This window comes from Monodon monoceros, unplaced genomic scaffold (genome assembly GCF_005190385.1).
Source record: "Monodon monoceros isolate NGI ecotype Baffin Bay Population unplaced genomic scaffold, NGI_Narwhal_1 Super_Scaffold_15, whole genome shotgun sequence".
Classification (NCBI taxonomy): Eukaryota; Metazoa; Chordata; class Mammalia; order Artiodactyla; family Monodontidae; genus Monodon; species Monodon monoceros.
In genome coordinates this window covers 38,375,081-38,397,471 of record NW_021703771.1, presented here as the reverse complement: position 1 = coordinate 38,397,471, position 22,391 = coordinate 38,375,081, and the positions used below count along the sequence as shown (strand labels likewise).

Sequence of the window (22,391 nt, the reverse complement as noted above, 5' to 3'; positions counted from 1 at the left end):
CCAAATGTCCATCATTAGATGAATGGATAAACTGTGGCATAGCTGTAAAACGAAATACTACTCAGCAATAAAAAAGATAAACTATTCATACACACAAAAAAATAGATGAATCCCAAAATAATTATATGGGGTAAAAGAGGCAAAACCCTCCTACTCCTCAAAAAAAAGAGTACCATACTGTGTGATTCCATATATATAAAACTGTAGGAAAAGCCAACTAATCTATAATAATCTGAAGAAATCAGTTGCCTGGGAAAGGGAGGGATTGGGACAGGGATGGCAGGGAGAGATGAAGAAGGGGAGGAGGAAATTTGGGGTGTGATGGAAATGTTAATTATATTGTTGGGGTGGTGATTTCACAGATGTATACGTATGTCAGTATTTTAAAAATTGTATCCTTTAAATATGTGCTATTTATTGTATGCCAATTATGCCTCAATAAGCTCTTTGAAAATTTATTAGAGAAACATACACAACACTAGTGAATGTCAAAAAACGAAATGTTACAGAATTAAAACTAAAATATTACAGTAATGAAAGTTTATGTTAAGGTAACATTTTGGTCTTACTCACGGAATATCTTTTTTATGGACATATAAGGCAGGCCCTGACATGTAGCTTAACAGGCATGAACCGTTCAGTAGGTTAATGACAATGAGAAATGTAAAGGCCCACTTGTAATATTCTTGATTAAAAGATTTCCACTTAGCAAAATTAAAGTAGAATAACAATGCCTTTAAGTCTTTGAGATTTAATTTTTAAAGGGTTAACTTTTTAAAAAAATCAGCCTTTACAAGGATATATAATTCAAACTTTATGCTCTGGGAAGTATTTTCTGAACAAAATTCTAAACAGAATTCATTTGGTTGGAAAACCTTTAGGTTTTTACAGGACACTTAAGTGAAAAAGGACTGTACTCATTAAATTGAAGAGTTTTTTGCAATTCAAATATTATGCAAATTATCAATACAATAGATCCATCTCCTGAAATGTTATTTAGCTACCAAAATTTTTAATATTAGTTGTTTAATATTATTTTTCTTAGACATGAAGATTTTATACTACATTTATATCAACATTTGTCATTATTTACTAAATATTATTTTAAAATTCAACAGAAGTTCTTGCCTATCATTTTTTACTGATCTCTAAACAGAGGTAAATGAGCACTTGGCCATATAAGACAGAGTACTGGAATTATGGGACATTCTTTTTTTTATAAATTTATTTTATTTTTTATTCATTTATTTTTGGCTGTGTTGGGTCTTTGTTGCCGTGGCGGGCTTTCTCTAGTTGCGGCGAGCGGGGGCTACTCTTTGTTGCAGTGCACAGGCTTCTCATTGCAGTGGCTTCTCTTGTTGCGTGCAGAGCACAGGCTCTAGGCGCGCAGGCTTCAGTAGTTGTGGAGCACGGGCTTCAGTAGTTGTGGCTCGCAGGCTCTAGAGCGCAGGCTCAGTAGTTGTGGTGCACGGGCTTAGTTGCTCCGTGGCATGTGGAATCTTCCCGGACCAGGGATCGGACCCACGTCCCCTGCATTGGCAGGCAGATTCTTAACCACTGCGCCACCAGGGAAGTCCCAGGACGTTCATTTTTTGAGAATGGTATAAGGACCTCTACATTCTCCACAATGAATAAGTGTAATAAGACTTACAGATGAAGTGCATGCAAAGAGGATTTATAAAGTAATTACAAGGATCTACATAAATACTTTGGAGATGCACATGGATATGCAGATCTTTTCCTTAAAAACCCAGTGTCAAAACGACCAGGATGTCCACTTAGTTATATAAGTACATATGGATTTAGAGTAAGAAACTTTTAAGATAGGAAATTAAAAGGAGTTTTCCTATAAATTAACACAAAATAACTATATGGCTCTATGGAACCAATCTGATTTACCTTTCCAGGAGATTCTTATTTTAGTACAGATTAAAAGAAAATGGCGCCTTTAGGCCACGTAAGCAGGAAGAGCTACTTAGCTTCTTTTTAAAAATCTAACTGGAGTTCAAACAGTATTTTACTAGATGTATAGATAATACAGCTAATTAAATGTTCCCATTTGATGGTATATTACAATTTTATATTCAATTCAACATACATTCATGAATTCCTATTATTCGTCTGCACTGAAATGAGTGCTGAAGACAAAAGATAAATAAAAGGAGGAACTAGCATTTAGAGAACACCTACTAGGAGCCAGGCAATTTGCTAGACACTGTACACAAATTACAATAACGCTGCATAGTAAATATTTCTACCTCTATTTTACAGATAAAGAAACTGATACTCAAAGTTTTAAAAATAATTTGCTGAATTCCCAGCCAGTAATTGGTATATGTAGAATTTTTGAGGAAGGTCTTTTTTTTTTTTTGCGGTACACGGGCCTCTCACTGTTGTGGCCTCTCCCGTTGCTGAGCACAGGCTCTGGACCGCAGGCTCAGCAGCCACGGCTCACGCGCCTAGCCGCTCCGTGGCATGTGGGATCTTCCCAGACCGGGGCACGAACCCGTGTCCCCTGCATCGGCAGGCGGACTCTCAACCGCTGCGCCACCAGGGAAGCCCGAGGAAGGTCTTTAATGAAGCTAAAACTCGTAGGCTTTTTCAGAACCATGTTGTGACCAGCTAGACTTGTCGCAGCTGACAGACACAACCAGATCATAGCCATGATACAAGGTAAAAAGGGATACAAGGTATAAACATAATATACAGAACAAGAACTACTCATTTTACCTGGGTTCAAAGGCAGCTTTGCAGGTAACAATGGGACTAGAGCACCTTGGAAAAATAAGCAGGGTGCCACCAAGCAGAGAAGAAGGAAGCGTATCCTAGGCAGAAGAGTCAGCACAAGCTCATGACTTTACCTCTACCTTCTTTTCTAATACTATACAAACTATTGCTCAAATCCCACATTTTCTAACAAGCCTTCCTTGAATCCACTATCATGGACAGACTTTTAGAGTGGCCTTCCATAATCCCAGACCTGGTCATCATAGCTTTATATGAACACTGGACGCCAGAAAAAAGGGACAGTTATTCCTAAGAATAGAAAACAAATGCACTTAGTGTCTGGGGAAGTTTATAGCACTCTGCACAAGGAGGGGGAACCCAAAGAGAGCCTGGAAGTCTCCCCAGCTGAGGAGATAGGTGAGAGTCCAGGGAGGAAAAAGCAGCTAGAGTTCACAGAGCAGCATACCAGAGAAAAGACAGCTGCCCAGTGAAAAAGCTCTAAAGATCTGCTGAGGGTCCCAGTTAAATCCCCAGCTGAGTACTGATCAGTATATGTGTGTGAGGAAATGACCTGAAGCCAGGAGAAGAATCTTCTGAAAGTACTCAAGGAAAGCATCACTGGGGCTCACACATGGCTGGGAAGAGTGCCTGTCTGCACCAGACAGACTGGAAAACCTCTAAATTTATAGGGTATTGAGCAGAATACTGAAAAGGGATTTATCTCAGTAGTGAGAAAAATTAGTCCTAGACTAAATGTGCTCTAGTCCTGCCATACAAAACTTAAAAGCAATACCCAAAAGAATCAAACTGTTTGTAAGAAAGAAAATAAAGCTCAAGAATATTTATAGGGATATAAAAATATCCAATACCCAACACAGTAAAATTCATATTGCCTAACATCTAATAAAAAATTACCAAGCATGCAGCAAAACAGGAAAATATGACCCAGAACAAGGAGAAAAATCAATCGACAGAAACAGACCTAGGAATGACATAGGTGATAAATTTAGAAGACAAGAACATAAAACAGTTATTGCTGTATTCCATGTGTTCAAGCAGCTGGAAGAGCAAGCATATCAAATAAAGACACGGGAAATATAAAAAGACCCAAGAAGAACTTTTTGAGATGCAAACTTACAATATGTGAGACAAAAAAAATATGCTGGATGGGAATGATAGCAGATTAGACACTGCAGAAGAAAATATTAGTGAACTTTAAATCATAGCAATAGAAACTAGCCAAAATGAAGCACAGAGAGAAAAAAAACTAAGAAAAAATGCACAGAGAATAAGTGAGCTCTGGGACAACTTTATGCAACCCAATATATGTGGAATTGCAGTACCCGAAGGGGAGAAGAGGAGGGGATAGAAAAAATATTTGAAGAAATAATGGCCAAATTATTTCCAAACTTGTTGAAAACTATAAACCCATAGATCTAAGTTGCTCATTAAAGCCCAAGCACAAGAAACATGAATAAAACTACATCAAGGCATATTATAATCAAACTGCTTATGATTGGTGATCAAAGGAGGAAAAAAAAAAAAAAACTCTTAAAAGCAGCCAGAGGCAAAAATATATATTACATACAGAGGAATAAGGATAAGAACGATAGCAACTTCTCACTGGAAACAACGCAAGCCAGAACATGGTAGAGCAACATCTTTAAAGGTCAAAAAGAGAAAAAACAAAATTGTCCACATAGAATTCTATCCTGAGCAAAAATATCTTTTCAAATACAGACTTTTTGTGACATACAAAAGCTGAAAGAATTCATCACCAGAACACCAGAACTATAAGAAATCTTTAAAGGAAGTCCTTAGGCAGAAAAATAATATTGGATGGAACCCTGGAATACATAAATGAGTAAAGAGCACCAGAAATGGTAACTGTGGGTTAATATGAGCCTTTTTTATTATTATTATCATCTAAATTCTTTTAAAAGATAATTATTTAAAGCAAAAATAATAATATATTGTGGGATTTATAACATATGTGGAAATAAAATGTATGAAAACAATAGCATAAAGACTAGGAGGAGAGAAATGGGTGTATACTGTGGAAAGTTCTTAGACTATACCTGAAGCAGTCTAGTATCACTTGAAGGTAGACTGTGATAAGTTAAAGATATATACTAAAATCTCCAAAGCAAACCATAAAACCTTAGATAAAACTTCATAAAAATGAAACTACAGAGTATATATTCTTTTGTACAAGTCTTCTTTAACTCAGCCTAATGTTTCTGAAATTCATCCATGTTATTATGTGCTCATTCCTATTCATTGCCAAGTACCAATACTGTGTTTAGTGACACACAAATTTAAAAATCTGAAGGAAAAATTAGGGTGATCTACACATTTATTGTTGTTGATGTTAATTTTCCACGTGTATCCTTGGCTAACGTTTTCAATGAAAACTGCTTTAGAGGTAGCAGGAAGATGAAATCCTCTCCATCAATCCCATGAACAGTCCTATAAATTGAATCCATTTTTGACTCAGATAATAATTGTCAGCCTCCATTTTAGATATCCTGTGCCATTTTAAATGGTGCAAATCCTTTATACCAGTGATAATGGGGATCCAGGGAAATTACAGGCTCCACAGATGCTTTTTTTTTTTAAGAACCATGAAAGAGAAACTTAATAAAATGTTACATAAAACCTTCACTGCAAAAATACTACCTTATGTATTTATTTTCAGTAAAGTCAAACACCAATGAAGTCATTTTTCACACCAGAGTTTCTTTTTATAACAGAATTCAATGAACAGAAATATCATGACTGGAGAAAACAGACCTTGGGTATTTTGGAGAATCCCCTGTGCACAAAGAAGACTCAAAACCAGCCAGGCAAAAAGTAGTGGCAGAGATTCGAAGTCCCCTGTTAACTTTTAGAACCAACTATTTCATTATCAAATGTGAGAGGCTGAGGTTCAGCCAACAACAGCTTTTTTTCACTTTGACTCTAAAGGTTGTCTTTGGAGTCAGAAGCCCTTACTACCAAATGGGGGTGGGGGGGGCGGTGGGTTGGTGTGAGTGAATGGAATTCTTTGAGAAACTTCTTTAGAGTCCTTTAAGTTCACTGTGGTTTTTGCACTGATCTCTACAAAAATTGTATGGCTGAGTCAGTGCAATCCTTAGCATCTCTCTCCATGACTCACCTTTTGCAATAATATCGCACTTATTTCCTGCCACATCAACTACAAAATTAGAAGGCACTTGCTGTCAAAGATCTTTTAATTCATTCCTTAATGTTGAAAATACCTCTCCTTTTTGGCATCATAAATCATTATAAATGAACATCGGTGGTAAAGCAGAAAATCATTCTTGTGTAGCTGTATCAGGTTAGGAATTTATGTCACTCGTTTTGGTGCTAGACAAAAGATGCCCTGTTGTTGAACTGATCTTAGGCTCAAAACTGTTTTCCACAAACCACCACACAATACTTGATTTACCCACAACTGTAATCCCTAGTAGACAAACTCCAGCACCAAGGCCCGGGAGTCAGGGGCGCAGGACCCCTGCTGCCATGAACTGAGGACAGAGAGGCAGAGCCCAGCACAAGCATCCTCTGGTGGGGCCAAAGGGACTGCAGGGCCTGCCTCAGTCAATTTAATCTGACGTTAATAAGCCCACACACATCAGGCTTCGTATTATTACTGTTTGTAGAATATACCTCTTTGCATCCATTTACTTTCAATCTATATTTATATTTAAAGTATATCTCTTGATATTTTTTAATCCATCCTGATAACCTCTACCTTTTACTGGAATGTTTAGTTCATTTAACATTTAGGTCTATGATTTTTTTAAAATATTTATTTATTTAGGCTGTACCAGGACTTAGCTGTGGCATGCAGGATCTTCGTTGCCGCGTGTGGGATCTTTAGTTGCGGCATGCAGACTCTTAGTTGTGGCATGCATGCAGGATCTAGTTCCCCGACCAGGGGATCGAACCCAGGCCCCCTGCGCTGGGAGCATGGAGCCTTACCCACTGGACCACCAGGGAAGTCCCTAGGTCTATGATTTTATTATTTGTTTTCTTTTTGTTTCCTCTACATTTTCTTCCTCTGTTCACCTTTTCTTGCCTTTTTTCAATTATTTGAATATATTTTAAAATTCCTTTTTGTCAACTGGTTTTTATTTTATTTCTGTTGTTCTAGGGGTTACAATATATACAGGCATACCTCATTTTACTGTGCTTTGCTTTATTGATCTTTGCTGATACTGCATTTTTCCAAATTGAAGGTTTGTGGTAACCATGTGTCATGCAAGTCTATCAGCACCATTTTTCCAACATAATTTGCTCACTTCATGTCTCTGTCATATCTTGGTAATTCTTGCAATATTTCAAACTTTTCCATTATTATTGTATTTATTTTGGTGATCTACAACCAGTGATCTCTGATGTTATTGAAAGCAGCTCTTTTGCCCCTTTTCTCTCTGTCCATTTCTGTTCCCCTCTAACCTTAAAAGAACCTAATTATAGGAATGAGATCATTAAGCAATTGAAACTAACTCCCGACTTATGCTCTCTTGAATATACACCGTACCTTGTCTAACCTGATTATTTTCCTAGATAAAAAGTAAGAATGAAGAATTAAGCAGTTAAAAAATTACTAGCTCTCTACACCCAACAGCCTCCTTAGCAATCCTGCAGGCAGATCACACAGGCAAGATAACATCTGAAGAGTCAGCCAGTCTGCACTCAATGGAGAATGATGCAGAACCAAACCTCCTGCCTTGATGACTCACTGAGATTCTTCGCCTCCATTTTTCCCTTTAAAAACTGTCATGGTTGAGGAGAATCTTTGGAGTTGGTCTCTGGACACAAGTCCACCTTCTTCGCAGATTGCCAGCTTTTCTGATTAAAGCACCTTTCTTTTCTACTGACGCTTGCCTCTCAAATTAGTGGCTTATGAATGGCAAGCAGCCAAACCTGGGTTCGGTTACATTACTATTGCAAAAAGATTACAACTCATTGAAGACTCAGATGATGGTTTGCATTTTTTAGCAATAAAGTATTTTTTACTTAAGGTGTGTAAGTTGCTTTTTTAGACATAATGCTATTGCACACTTTACAGACTACAGTGTAAACATAATGTTTAAATGCACTAGGAAACCAAAAAATTTGTGTCACTCACTTTATTGCAATATTCACTGTATTGCAGTGGTCTGGATGTCTCCACAGTATCTTAAAGGTATGCCTGTATCCTTAACTTTTCACACTCTACTTAGAATTAATATCATACCATTTCACACAAAAAAATGTAGAAACCTTCCATCCATATAAGTCCATCTAAACACCTCCCTTTATGCTATAGGTGTCATATGGATCACATCTACATACATTATAAACCCCACAAGACAATGTTATAATTTCTCATAAAATGATCATTTCTATTTTTAAAAAATTAAGAAGAAAAACTAGTTACTGATATTTACTCTAATATTTACCATTTCTGATGTTCTTCATTTCTTCTTGAGGATCCAAGTGTCTTAATATTTCCTTTCTACCTGGAGAACTTCTATTAGAATATCTTGTAGTGCATATCTTATGCTGATGAATTTGTTTAGTTTTCTTTCATATCAGAATGTCTTTATTTTGTCTTTATTCTTGAAGGAAATTTCTATTTGATATAAAATTCTAGGTTGACAATTTCTTCCCCAGCATTTTAAAGATGTTGTTCCACTGTCTCTGACCTCCACAGTTTCTAATGGAAGTCATCAAAAGCTAATCATTGTTCCCCTGTATTTAATGTCATTTTTCTCTGGCTGCCTTCTAGATTTCTTCTTTACCTTAGGTTTTTAGCAGTTTGACTACAATGTGCCTAAGCAGTGTTTTCTTGTATTTATTCTGCTTGCATTTAACTGAGCTTCTTGAATCTGTAAATTTATATCTTCACCCCAGATTGGGAAATTTTCAGTCATTATTTCTTCAAAAGATTTTCTGCCCATTATCTCTCCTTGCCTTCTGGGATTCCAATTAGAAATATGTTAGAAAGCTTGTTATAGCTCTACAAATTCTGAAGTCTCTGTTTCTTTACTTCTATCATTTTCTAATCTTCACCTTGGATAATTTCAAGTTCTCTGGCTCTTTGCTCTGTTATCTCCATTCTGCTATTAAGTTCTTTAAGTTAATTTTTTTATTTAAGATACTGTCTTTTTTAGTTCTAGAATTTAAATTTTGTACATTTTTTATGGTTTCTATTTCTCTGCTGATATTCCTTATCCTTTCATTCATTATGAACATATTTTCTTTACCTCATTTCCCCCAAAGTTATAGTTATAGTTCTTATTTTAAAGCCCTTGTCTGCTAATTCCAACAGCTGGGTCATATTGGGGTTGCTATCTGTTGATGGTTTTTTTCTCTTGAGAATAGGTCAATATTTCCTCATTCATCACTTTGAGATGGTATCCTGGACCTTATGGATTTTGTTTCTGAAGAGTGTTGATATTTTTGTTTTAGCAGGAAATTACCTTGGTTGGACTCAAACTATAAACTTGAATCTCAGTTCACTACCCTATCATTAGGAAGCTTGTGGTTTGCTCTGCAAATGTATGGTTCAGAGGCCAGTCAGAGATTTGGGCAGAATTTAGACACAGAACTTGAGAACTTGGGGCTATACCAATCTAGTTCTCAGTGGGATTCGTTTTTCATTTTCCAGCAGTAATGCTTGCCCTAAACTCTGCCATCTGGTTCTTCTGGCCAGAAAGACTGTGGGTTTTCTATCAGAATTTTAGTCATCCAATGCAGCAATAACTTTACCCGTCCTAAAACTATATAGCTATTTTTTAAAAAGAAAAACAAATTAAGAAAACAGGAAATTCTCTCCATTTTGGACCCTCTTCCAGGTTTTGTCTCCCCTCTATAATCTTTCTTTTTTTCACTCTATAGGACCTTCAGATAGTTGTGCTACATATTTTGTTCAGAATGTATTATTGTTGTCTGCAAGAAGGTCAACTGACTAGGAGCCTACTCAGCCACATCAGAAGAAGTTTTAGTTTTTAATAGAGGAATGTAACCCATTTATATTTCCTGTCATTGACAAGGAATGCCTGATTTTGTTTCATGTTTTTTATTTATTTATTTATTTATTGCTCTTTCTTCTGCTTTCTAGCTTTTGCTCTAAGAAATATTTTTACTTTGATCCCTCGTCTTTTCTAGTAATTTGAAAAGTAGGAGGTGTATCTTAAAGTCTAAAATACTTGACTGTATATTACCCTAGTTATCAGTGCCACAAATAATGACACTGTCACTCAGGATCTGTAAACCCTCTCTCCAAGGGGAACAAAATTTACAAATATATAAGCAAGCAGTAACTACAAATATTCACTTATACTCAATTCATTGTTATGATCAATTTTCTTATTTCAACCACTTCTTTTTAATAAGTTCACATTTTAAGACCTCTTTCCTCCAGAGGACTTATTTAATTTTTTAAAAATCATTTCATTCTTGGGCTTCCCTGATGGTGCAGTGGCTAAGAACCCACCTGACAATGCAGGGTACACGGGTTTGAGCCCTGGTCCGGAAAGATCCCGCATGGTGTGGAGCAACTAAGCCCATGCACCACAACTACTGAGCCTGAACTTTAGAGACCACAAGCCACAACTACTGAGCCCGCGTGCCACAACTACTGAAGCCCGCGCGCCTAGAGCCCGTGCTCCACAACAAGAGAAGCCACACAATGAGAAGCCTATGCACCGCAACGAAGAGTAGCCCCTGCTCGTCACAACTAGAGAAATCCCGCAAGGAGCAACGAAAACCCAATGCAGCCAAAAATAAAATAACTTTTTAAAAAAATCATTTCATTCTTTATTCTCTTTCTACACATTGGCAGAGCTTCTTAAGTTGCTTCTCTTATCACTGATTTCATTTTCTATAGTTTTAATTCTACACTTCAGTGCTTCAAATGCTGATTTTAATTGATTTAATTAATTTAAACCCGTTTATTTCATGTAGCTTTTTTTAATTACATCTGATTTCTCAGTAAAAAGGTTTTCAACTAATCTGTTTGTCTTCTCTCAGCTTAGATCTTCTATATCACAGTCTATGTTTTCCTGATTTTTAAAGAACACAAAACAGAAATCTTCTAATGCTTACTTACTTCTCTTTCCTACTTATCGTTCCCATATTAGGGTATTTTCTATTCACATAACCTTGAAAAAGGAGTGGTATGACTAATCTTGAAGAACCCCTCTAATCAAGATATGTGGTGATTCCCTTCCCTATCCACCTAGTTCTTATACTGTCTGTAATGTAGTTCAATGTTAAAAAGTGATAATTGACATCCTTGCCTTGTTATACCACAGTGTCCCCAATAAGCATACTTCTGACTTCTGAACTGATATACATATATTTGGTTTCATATTAAGAAACTTTCCATCTATTTACATGTTATGGAGTGATTCTATCAAGATGTTGGATTTTGCCAAATGTTCTTTCAAGCTTTTATGGCGAACATCAATAGATTTTTTTTCTTCCTAAAAATATTAATATGACCAATTACATTAGTGTGTGTGTGTGTGTGTGCATGCACCAATTTTCTAGTGATATCCAGTCTTTTATTTACTATAGATACATTGGCTTGAGTTAGAATCAAACAGTGTCGTTGCCTAATAATCTAAGGCAGACTTATTCTTGGACATTCTAATGCTATCTATAGCATTTTCATTATAATAAATAGCAAATTAAAAACTAGAAAGTCCACAATGCACTCTTCAGTCAATAGGGGACTTTTTTCCCTTAGCACTTTGTGTTTTACTGTCAAAGAAGCATAGTCATTTCAAGTTACATATTCTTTTTCCCCATAAAAATATATTCTTATTTTTGATTGAATAAGTCCTTAAGTTTAATTATTAATTTCAATTTAATTAACTTAATCTACCAGTCTATTATTAATCTGTTCTTAGGGTCTCCATGCACTTAAATCTATAATATTGCTTTTCCCTACGAGAATATCATGAAATTAACAATTTTTTTCAGAACCTAAAAAGTGAGTGGCATATATATGATATTTTAATTGTGGATTTTTGCTTCTGGCTCTTCTAATGACCTGACAATATAATCTTTGAAAAGTAAAAATATGTCTATTTGTACATGAGCCATATGAAAGTATTTACCTAAATGACAAAAATGCTAAATAAATCATTTACTTGAGATTTTATAAAAATACAAAATTGAATATAAACTATCTCTATATATAGTTTATCTAAAAATTTCCCGGCAATTTCCTACTCCTCTTTGCTTCAAGTTTAAGAACCTTAATCAGATTACCCTAGAAAATATAAAATAGCACTACAAGTGTTGTGTTACAAATGTTTAAAATATACTAAACATATTTTGAGCTTGCCAGAAAGTAGGAAAATCCCTGCAGATCAGTAAACAAACAGGAAGCTAAAAGCTAAAGTTGTCATCATGAACTGACACTGGTTTGAGATTTTAACAACTACATGGTGTACAGGATGAGGCCTTGGACCCAAGGAAGGCAGGACTTAGAAGTGAGGACTAGAAAAAAACAGTGACATAAAGGCAGTCACTGGTACCTTATTCCCTTCTCCCCCTCAAGTATTGCTTCCCTTTCTTTTCTTCTACCGGACTTTCCCAGACCACTTTCCTCCATAGCTATTTTCTCTGCTAAGTTCCTAAATTCTGGTGTTGCTTTTACCTCGTTATCAATTGTTTTCTATTAAAATTATTAATTATTTATTAAATGTTTCTGATCATTTTCTATTAAAATTAATAACTTATTTGTCTATAAATTGACAATTAAGTTATTAACTGAGAAAAGATGAGTGTTTGATTGTAATCTCCACCAACAATAACCCCTATTCTTGTCCAGGAAATTGATGCATTATAACTAGAAATGGAAGGAATGAGATGAAAAATGTGGAAGAAAATTAAACACAGCAGCTAAAGAGTTAACAGAGGGGAAGAAAATACAGTGTTCTTGTCCACTGGGCAACATGATCTGGACTTCTAACCTCCAGATTATTCTGTCTTTATTGAATGAAGGCACCACTACCCACCCACTTGTACAGGCCAGAAATTTAGAAATTGTCCTTTCCCTTTTCCTCAGTATCCAACCTATGACAAGGTGCTATCCATTTTACTTCTTAACTATCTTTCAAATCTATCCTCTCTATATACTATATGAGGTTTTCTCAACCTCAGAACTATTAATATTTTGGGCTAGATAGTTCTTTGTTGTGAGAAGTATCCCTACACACTATAGGATGTTTTGGCAGAATTCTTGGCTTCTACCTACTAGATGCCAGTAGCAGCACCAAACCCCCCATCCTGTCCAGTGACAACCAAAGATGTCTCGAACATTGCCAAATATCCCTTGGTTTGCAAAACAGCCCCCCAGTTGAGAATCACTGCCTTATACCAAGTTATTATCATTTCTTGCCCAGTATACTGCAATAGCTTCCTAGTGTGTCTCCCTGAATCCACCATATCACTGCATCCCATCCTGTAACTCATTCTCCATACGATAACCAGAGTGATATTCCAAATCCAATCTTATCAGTCCCTGCTTAAAGCACTACAGTGGCTCCCCATTTCTCTTAGAATAAAATCCAAAATCCTTACTACTGCTTTATAAGGTCCTAGCTCTCACTTCTCCAGATTCATCTTGTACCTCACTGTATCCTACTTCCCCTACTTCACTGCACTCTAGCCACAATGGCTACCTTTCAGTTCCTCAAATGGGTCATTCTCTCTCCAACCATTGGGCTTTGCCTCAACCCTCTGCCAGGAAGGTTCTTCTCCCACCTCTCATAACACTCTTAGAATAAGTAGATGCTATTTTTAAAATAATAATAACTATCTGGGGGCTGTGGATTAAAAGCTGTAACCTAAAGAAAAAGTTGAATGCATTCTGATGGCTGGAAAAGAGGACACACTGTATCTGGGACAGAGTAGACAAAGATTAGTGATGACCAACAAGGAGAAAAGATAGAGGACAATGTGTCAAAAGAGTCACAAAACCTACTTTCTAGACCCTGTTCTATCACTCACTAACCATGTGATTTGTTTTTAATCTATATACAGGAAAATTAACTTTTTTGTTGTCCAGTTCTATGAGTTTAAACATGTAACCACCAGTACAATCGGGACACAAAACAGTTCCAAAACCCCCAAAATTCTCTGGTGCTGGCCCTTCGTAGTCAAACACCTCCCCACACCAGCCCTTGGCAACAACTGACCCATTCTTTGTCCTACACTTTTTCCTTTTCCTGAGATTCATACTTAATCTGAGTCTTGTTTCTTCAGTCATGAAATTATACACACACACACACACACACACACACACACACACACACACACCACGAGGAGATGGTATATATACATACCATCTTCTTTATATTAAAATATTAAGCTACTTATGATGATTGTCTGCCATGGCTAAAAAACCTGGTGTATGTTAAGCATCCTGTCCAGGTTCATATTTAGAAAAGGCTTTCTTTGAATTTGTGGCTAATGCCCAATTTTTGGAATTCTGCATCTTAGACTTTCAGTCTTCTCCAGAAGGATGGCTCCATCTCGGATTTCTCTGTGCTACCTTGGTGGGCCTGTAACTTTGCTTAGTCCTACAAAGCTATGAGCTCCAGAATGTTCCTAACCTCTCCTGTGGTTGTCCTTCCTCAGTGGACCACACTGCAGTAGCTTGAGCAGCTGACTGCAATTTTCTTTTCAGCAGTATTTGCTGGGGGCGGGGGGGGGGGGGAAGGGGAGGGGCATTCCAAGCTTGTTCTAGCACTTTGCTCTTTATGAACATAGCTTATCATTGAATGTCTAAAGGTAATACTGAAGATACTGTTAAGTCAACAGTCAACTGAAGGAGTCAAGCCTCACATCCCCATCGATGATCTAATATGAAAAACTCACTGCCTTGTCTCATAGAGTTGTTACACTAATAAATCACAAGAATGCTATATATAACATTATAAGGATTTTAATAAATGCATCTGACAAAACCATTCATAATTCTCTTAATAGTGTAACAGATTAGGTATAAGTGTAATTGTTTGAATAACTAGGTCTTAAGGTATTGATTAACTAATTAATGTCTCCCTAAAATAAGGCCTCTAATGGTATACTACAGGAGTCTAAACTTGGCCCTACCCTATTTACATATTTTAGTTAATGAATGGCTAAAGACACAGAAGCACGATTACTAAGTTTATAAATGTCATAGCTAGTAGGGGTAGTTAAAAAAAAATTATTAGAATCATACTTCAAAAAATATCAACATAAATCAATAATATGGAACAATGTAGACAAACTAATATGCTGAAATGTAATAGGAAGAAAAAAGAGATCAACTACAAAAATACAGAAAGAGAGAGACCTAGTTTGACAACAGCTCACATAGTAATATCTGGGCATATTAGTAGATTACAAATTCATTATAAGTCATTAATGTGACATGACAATTTAAAAAGTAAAAACACACTATTACATTGCTCTTTTCAGGTTCAGTTATAAACTCCATGTTACCAATTCCAGTGGTCAGTTCTCAACCTCATTTTTCACCTCCTAGCAGCATTTAACAAAGGTGATCATCCATCGTTTTTGTACCACTTTCCTTTTCCTTGCTTGACATTCTCTTGGCTCTCCTCGTACTCACTGGCTGCTCTTACCAGCTTCCTTTAGGACTGATGACTCCCAAATTTACATCTCCAGTCCAAACCTTTCCATTGAAATCCAAACTCTTAAATGCGTCATCAGCCTCATAATCGTAGAAACCCTACTTCCCTACCCAAATTAGCTTTTCCTATAGTCTTCCCCATCTCAGTAAACAGCAATTTTATCCTTCCAATTGCTCAGGCCAAAATCTTTGAGTCTTTCTTGATGTTTTTTATTTCCATACCCTATATTCATTCCATCAGTAAATCCTTTTGACTCTGTCTACAAAATCTGACCACTCCTACCACCTGCACTGCTCCATCATGTCCCCTTGGGATTGTTACAGTCATCTCCTAAATGGTCTCCCTACTTCCAACCTTGAAACCTCATCCCCACAATCTATTCTCAGTACTGCAGCCAGAGAGATCCTTTGAGAACACACATTTATTCAACATTCATTCTAAGACTATTTACTGAGATCCATCCATGTGCAAGGCACTGTTTTAGGTACTTAAAATATGTATATCTGTGAACAGAAGAGATAAAAGTTGCTGCCCTCCTGAAGCTTTTGCATCCTGGCAGAGGACAGATAATAAACTATATATATAGTAAATAAGTAAACTACATGGTGGCTCCATAAGTGCTATGTGAAAAAAATAGAGCAGGTAAAAAGAAGTGGTGCCAGGAAAAACGAGCATGGTTGTAGATTTAAATGGGAGATGAGTCTAGGCTTCATTGGCAAAGTAACCTTTGAGCAAAGACCTGAAAGAGGTAAGAACTTAGCCATGCAGGTATCTGGCAGAATAGCATTCCAGTCAGATGTTAATACTAAGAATGCATAAAATATTATTTTTGGTTCTTTCAGCCTTCAACTGACCACATGATGGGCTGAAAGACACAAAATTTAAACTTGTTTTTATCTATATATTATTGTATTTTAATTTTTAATAATGTTCTAATAAGCCACAAGTGCTTTTTCAGAAATGATAAATGAAGTATCAGAAACCACTTATGCAGGAAAGCTTTAAGTCTTTTTCCAAGATTCAATTAGGAACTTTTTCTTTCATTTCATTGAGTTTCTTTTATGGCCCATAAAATGCAGTTAGAGAGGCCTGTATTTTTTTGATATGCACACGTGGCATATCTAATGCTCAGGGAAAAACTGCAAGGGCATCAAACACGGGAGATCACGTGGATTTAGGAAAGATTTTTCAAATATTATACAAATACTGACTGATTTTTCAGATTAAGTTAGTTATAAAACTTAGGATAAAGCAAAGTAATCAGATTTATTAACACAATAAAATGAGTCCAAAATTGTGAATTTTTAAAAGCTTGTTCGTTTCTACCTAATTGGATAAGACACTACAGCACAGTGTTTGTTTTTACCTTCCGGTGGCCTGTTGGATGTTGCCACAACGACGACCCCGTTTTTGAACAGATTTTCAAAAAGCTGTTTCAGAATCATGGCATCAGCAATGTCAGTGACCTATGGACAGCAATACATTTGTTTTATTTTAATTTCACTTCTGCTCTAACAAATTTGCTAATGGCTCATCCTTTTTTAAAAAAAAAAAAAGAAGTGAATTCCAAGAGAAAAATTCTAATTATCATGAAGAAAAGAGTAGATAATTAAAAGCATGAAAGCCTGCAGTCTTTAAACTTGACTCTTCTTTTTTGCAAGCCTACATTTCTATCCAAATTATCAACTGATTCTATGTTAACTTATTTTATAGAACTACAGGTGGAAAGCACAGATAATTGTCCTAAACATCTAGGAAGTCTAACTAATTAGAACTAACATGACCAACTCCCCCCTCCTACTCCCATCACAGCCTCCCTCCCCAAATAAAGAAGAGAGAGAAAAAAAGAAAAAAAAAAAATACACAGGCTATTTGAGATTTCTAATACCTTTCTGGCAAAGGTCCCTGAAAAGGTGACTTTAAATGGTCATGGGACTTTAGAAATAAGGACAAGTAGCCAGTGAGACATAATCAGCTGCTGTTGAAAATAGAATGATATGACATAGATACTATTGTGCAATTGTTGCACAAAACAATTCAACAGATGGCCCATCACAAAAATAAGCAATTTCATTGTTCTTTTTAAGTGCCTTCTATTACTGTCCATGAATAATCAAAAGGCACTGCAGTCACTTCCAGCACAGCCAGCCTCTGCTAACCTTCCCAAACACAAATATTCCTTCTACCAAAAAAAAAAAAAAAACCTTACAAGAATGGTTAACACAGTGCTTTAAAAAAAAAAAGCTTCTGACAAAACCAGAAATGCATAATGCAGATAACACTATTTCATCTAAGTTACAGAGATACATATAACCACTGATCTTTTCTAAAATTATTTTTAAAAATCCACAATTAGCAAGTAAGCTTAATGGTAACTTTGTTGTGTTTTTTTTTTAATCCCAAAAAATAGAGAGAGGCTCAAGAGGGAGGGGATATGGGGATATATGTATGCATATAGCTGATTCACTTTGTTGTACAGCAGAAACTAACACAACATTGTAAAGCATTTATACTCCAATAGAGATGTGAAAAAAAGATAATAATAAAAATTTAAAAAAGAGCTCCTGAAAAAAAAAGATCCCAAAAAATACAGAAATTAGGGAGGGTAGGAAGTTGACTTCAAAAAATAAATATATAGTGAAGATCGATGTTAATCATTGCACCTTCCCCTAAGAATATAATAACATGGGTTTTATATTCTCCCAATGTAAAAATGCTTTGATCTTCCTTTAACAGCACATTTTAGATAATCTCAATAAAACTTATTTTATATTCACAAAATATATCACACAATATATATCACATTGGTTTTTTTGTTTGTTTTTTTGCAGTACGCGGGTGTCTCACTGTTGTGGCCTCTCCCGTTGCGGAGCACAGGCTCCGGACGCACAGGCTCAGCGGCCATGGCCCACGGGCCTAGCCGCTCCGTGGTATGTGGGATCTTCCCAGACTGGGGCACGAACCCGTGTCCCCTGCATCGGCAGGCGGACTCTCTACCACTGCGCCACCAGGGAAGCCCCACATTGTTATTTTTAAACCATGTTAAAGTACATAGAAACTAGTGGAATTCTTTCACATTAGATCATAATACTAAAAGTTGCCAACTAAATGGTTATAACACTATGAACAATAACAACCTGGGTGACAGAGGTCTAAATCACTTTTCTCTTTCAGCTGATATCTTACTCAAAAGTTCAATTATTTCCTTTCCACCTGAACAAAACCAAACCAAACCAGGATATGGGAATGTGCAGATCTTTTTTTTTTTTTTTTTTTGCTGTTTCAGCCTATAACTTTAAAATATTAACTAAAAACCTACTGAAGATTCCTTAAATTAAAAAGACTTCAGGAACTTACAAAGTGGTGATTAAAATGAAAAGGAAAGTGGTACTGATATTATTTAATTTGGAGCTTAGGATCACTGTCAAATTTTGCTTCCGCCAAAACACTCACAGAGAAGGCCCTTTTCAAATGCTTAAACACCAGTGGCATTTCTGATGAGAGGACAGAACAAGCTTGCAAATTTTAGAAGCAACTGCACTTTTAAATTGGATTCCCAATGCACTGACTTTTAAAAAGAATGATATCAATTAAAATCACCCAATTTTAGAGAATAAAAATGATCATTTGACTATCTCGCTGAGGTTCTTGAAAAAAATAAAAATAGCTTTTGTGCCCTAAGGTTCAGAAAAGTGAAGGGACGTTTAGCTTATAACACTGTACAAAGGTTTAAACTGAAAGTTGAAGAAAGCAAACAATAAGGACTTGTGGGTGAATTATCATTTGTTGTTTTTGTATTACAGAATGTTTTTGCTCTAGCAGAGTAAATTAACTTGGAGAAGCTATGGCTAATTAATAAAGCAGGAGTCACTTGGTGTAGCCGGGTGCCAATGTATACTCTTTTGATCTTGTCCCTGCACTTGTTCAGCTTTGCTGGGGAACAGAAATTTTACAGTATAAGTGAACAGAAGACAATTGGCCACACATTCTTGAAGAGCGAGCTTTTTCAGCACCCAGCATTTCATTACCACCAGGAACAAAAGAGAAGGCTACAGATTACCACTAAGGGTAGTCTGCTAATACAGAGTGGAGACATTTCATTAGCATTAAAGAGAGAAGATTTTTTATGACCTAGAGTTGCTTTCCATTATGACTCACTTAAGTAAAAAAAGGGGAAAAAAAATCTAACTGTTAATTTACATGTGTAAGTGCTTGAGTCTCAGTCATCCACTGATTGGTACAGTGCCATGTAATGAGTGACAAACATAAGCATGCATTATTAGTAATTAGTATTAGCACAGAAATAAGCATCTATTTTTATTAGCAGTTTTTAATAGCTTTCCTGTTTTATAAAAACGGTCAAAACTATTTTTTAAATGATATTGATAGCTTACAGAGGAGAATTTTGAATGATATTCTGCTCATCAGAATTCTTTTTTTTGGGGGGGGGGACATGTTAGTAAAACATCTATCCAGTGTCCCTAAAAAGAGACATGAAAAAATAACATTTTTTAAAAATTTGTTCTCTTTCAGTATTCTGATATCTTCAGAATCACAAATGGTTTAATAAGAAATGTTAATATTCAAAGAGAATATAATGAAGACCCTAAAGAAAACTTTATTCTTTTATTTCAGTAATTAAAACACATAAAAACATCCTATCTACAAATTTCTCAAACAAGATAAGAATACTGCATCTATCACACGTAAAACTGAAATGCTACACTTAGTAAAGATGACCAAGCTAATGAGGAATACCTTCTGCAAATGTAATCCAAATGCTACGAAAACATAATCTTAAAAATGCCCTAAATTCAAGAGAAAAGACTATATTCTTGTTTTTAAGCAGCAACAATTCCTATTCATCCCCCTAGTAAAATAAATATTATACTAATTAACATCACCTAATGGCCAATAATAACTAGTTAAAAATCAAGACCACTAATAGGATTCAATTTGAAAAGTGAAGTGGTGATTGCAGACATACTGTTGTTAAGATTAAAGTGCCTAAAAAATTCTTTGCTAGTAAATCAGCAATGTATCGTACTAGGCTTAATAGGCTTAAGGATAATTTTTAGGTTCCATCATTAAAACATCTACTAAAAGCCCACCCAGTTCTAGGTCTGTATATTTAAACACATAATAGAAGACATATAGCAAAGAGAACACATAACATAGCTTTTACTACTAGTGAATAAGAGCACTGATGATGGATTCAAACGTAGTTACCAGCTGTATGATCTTGGAAAAGTCACTTAACCTCTCTGACCCTTAATTCCCTCATCTATCCAATAAAGGCAGTAATAACAACTACTCTGCAAAATCGTTACAATACATATGGTAAATCCTCAAGAAATGTTGATTATGACTGTTACCTATATATGTTACATATGCTAGGTTAAGTCATTATTTACGTATAGCTACACAGAATTTTAGCTGTAGATGGAATGATACATAGCATAGTACAGTAGTTAGGAACACAGAAAGCACTCAGTAAACAGTAGGTAATATTATTACAGAATATACTAATAGATAAAATAAAAGCTTTCTAATAAATAAATGGGCATTGAATCAAACAGTTCATAAAAGATGGGTATTAACAGTAAGCAAATAGATATTAAAAAAATCAACCATAATATTACTTAAAGAAATATACATTAAAACAATGAGATCCCATTTTTCACCTATTAAATTAGACAAAAATGTGAAGATAATTCAGAATGTTGACAGGAAAAAATGCAGGTTGTTATATATAAGGGAAGTGGGACTTAGTTGGGGGACTACTTCAACAGTAGTTGAACTACTGTTGAACTAGTAGTTGAAACTACTAAGATTTATTCATTCATCTGTTCACTCATTATTATTGTTCATTAATTCATTCTCAAGCACTGTTCTAGACATTTCAGATACGTCAATTAGCAAAACAAAGATTCCTGCCTTCAAGTTTACATTCCTGTAGAGAAATAATGATAATAAGCAATAAACACAATAAATAAGTAAATATATGTCAGAAGGCAATATATGTTATGAAAAAAAAGGAGGGTAAGGGGAATTAGAAGAGTGGGGGGTCAATGGCAAATTGCAATTTTAAACAGGGTATAGGCCTTGTTAAGGAAGTAATTGAGCAAAGATCTGAAGAAGTAAGAGTTATCCTGATGGACATATGGGGGAGGTTATTCCATGCAGAAACTGCAAAGGCTTGGCTTGTTTGTTCTAAATTGTACAGATGTTGGGGGTCAGAGTGCTGGTACAGCAACATTCTGGGGTATCATTTTACCCTTTTGATTTTTAGAAAAGGGGGACAAGTAGAGATCTGGACTTGCAATTAATCCAGTTTTGATGTGCTAGAGGAGCTTCTCTAAGACCAGTGAAAGATAGTCCAGGATACTGAAACTAGGAAATCTAGGCTCTGCTCAGTGATCTCTCTGCCCTTAGGGGACACATTCTTGCCCTTAGATTCTCGCTTTCCCTGGCTCTTCTCCACAAGGGGTATATGCAAATATTGGTCTTTTCTTGCGTGCAGTGGTAAGCTCCAAGGTTCAAGTTTCGTACTTCAGGGGAAACAAAACAGCAAGATTATTAACATTTTTCATTCTAGGACATTTAGGCCAACTTTGCTCAAGGGAAGAGGGTCAACACTAACATACTAGAACGCTACACTGAAATTTGTGAGCAAATAAAAGCAATCAATTTGTTTTTCCGTCTTGTTCTGTTGTCTCTGTGCATATTTTCTTCAGCACCTTGCTGAGAAAGAAGCATTTGGTATAACACCCACTATTAACTACGGTTCCCTAATCTATGAAGAAAATAGGATTGGAAAAAGTAGGGAGCATTGAGTGAATCTGAAAGTATAGGAGATAATGTTAGAGAGGAAGCAGGGGGGTTTGAGCAAGGGTAATGACACCATCTTATATAGCATAATATATCCCACCTTCAAGTTTAAGCCCTTTTAAGTTGGGTTTTCTGTTACCTGCAGGCAAAAGCATCCTAGTAGATACCTCATCTCTT

General features: G+C 35.9%; 1 protein-coding gene across 7 annotated transcripts in view; it reads right to left on the bottom strand.

Moving 5' to 3' along the window:
* Positions 1 to 22,391, bottom strand: part of AFG1L (AFG1 like ATPase) — a 190,787-nt gene that overhangs the window by 105,560 nt on the left and 62,836 nt on the right. For 6 of the 7 annotated variants that reach the window (XM_029223731.1, XM_029223730.1, XM_029223735.1 and 3 more), the window contains exon 6: positions 16,750 to 16,849. The exons of the other annotated variant lie outside the window; for it this stretch is intronic. In XM_029223731.1, the coding sequence (XP_029079564.1) occupies positions 16,750 to 16,849 (100 nt within the window). The remainder of the gene's footprint in view (positions 1 to 16,749; positions 16,850 to 22,391) is intronic. 7 annotated transcript variants of the gene reach the window in all.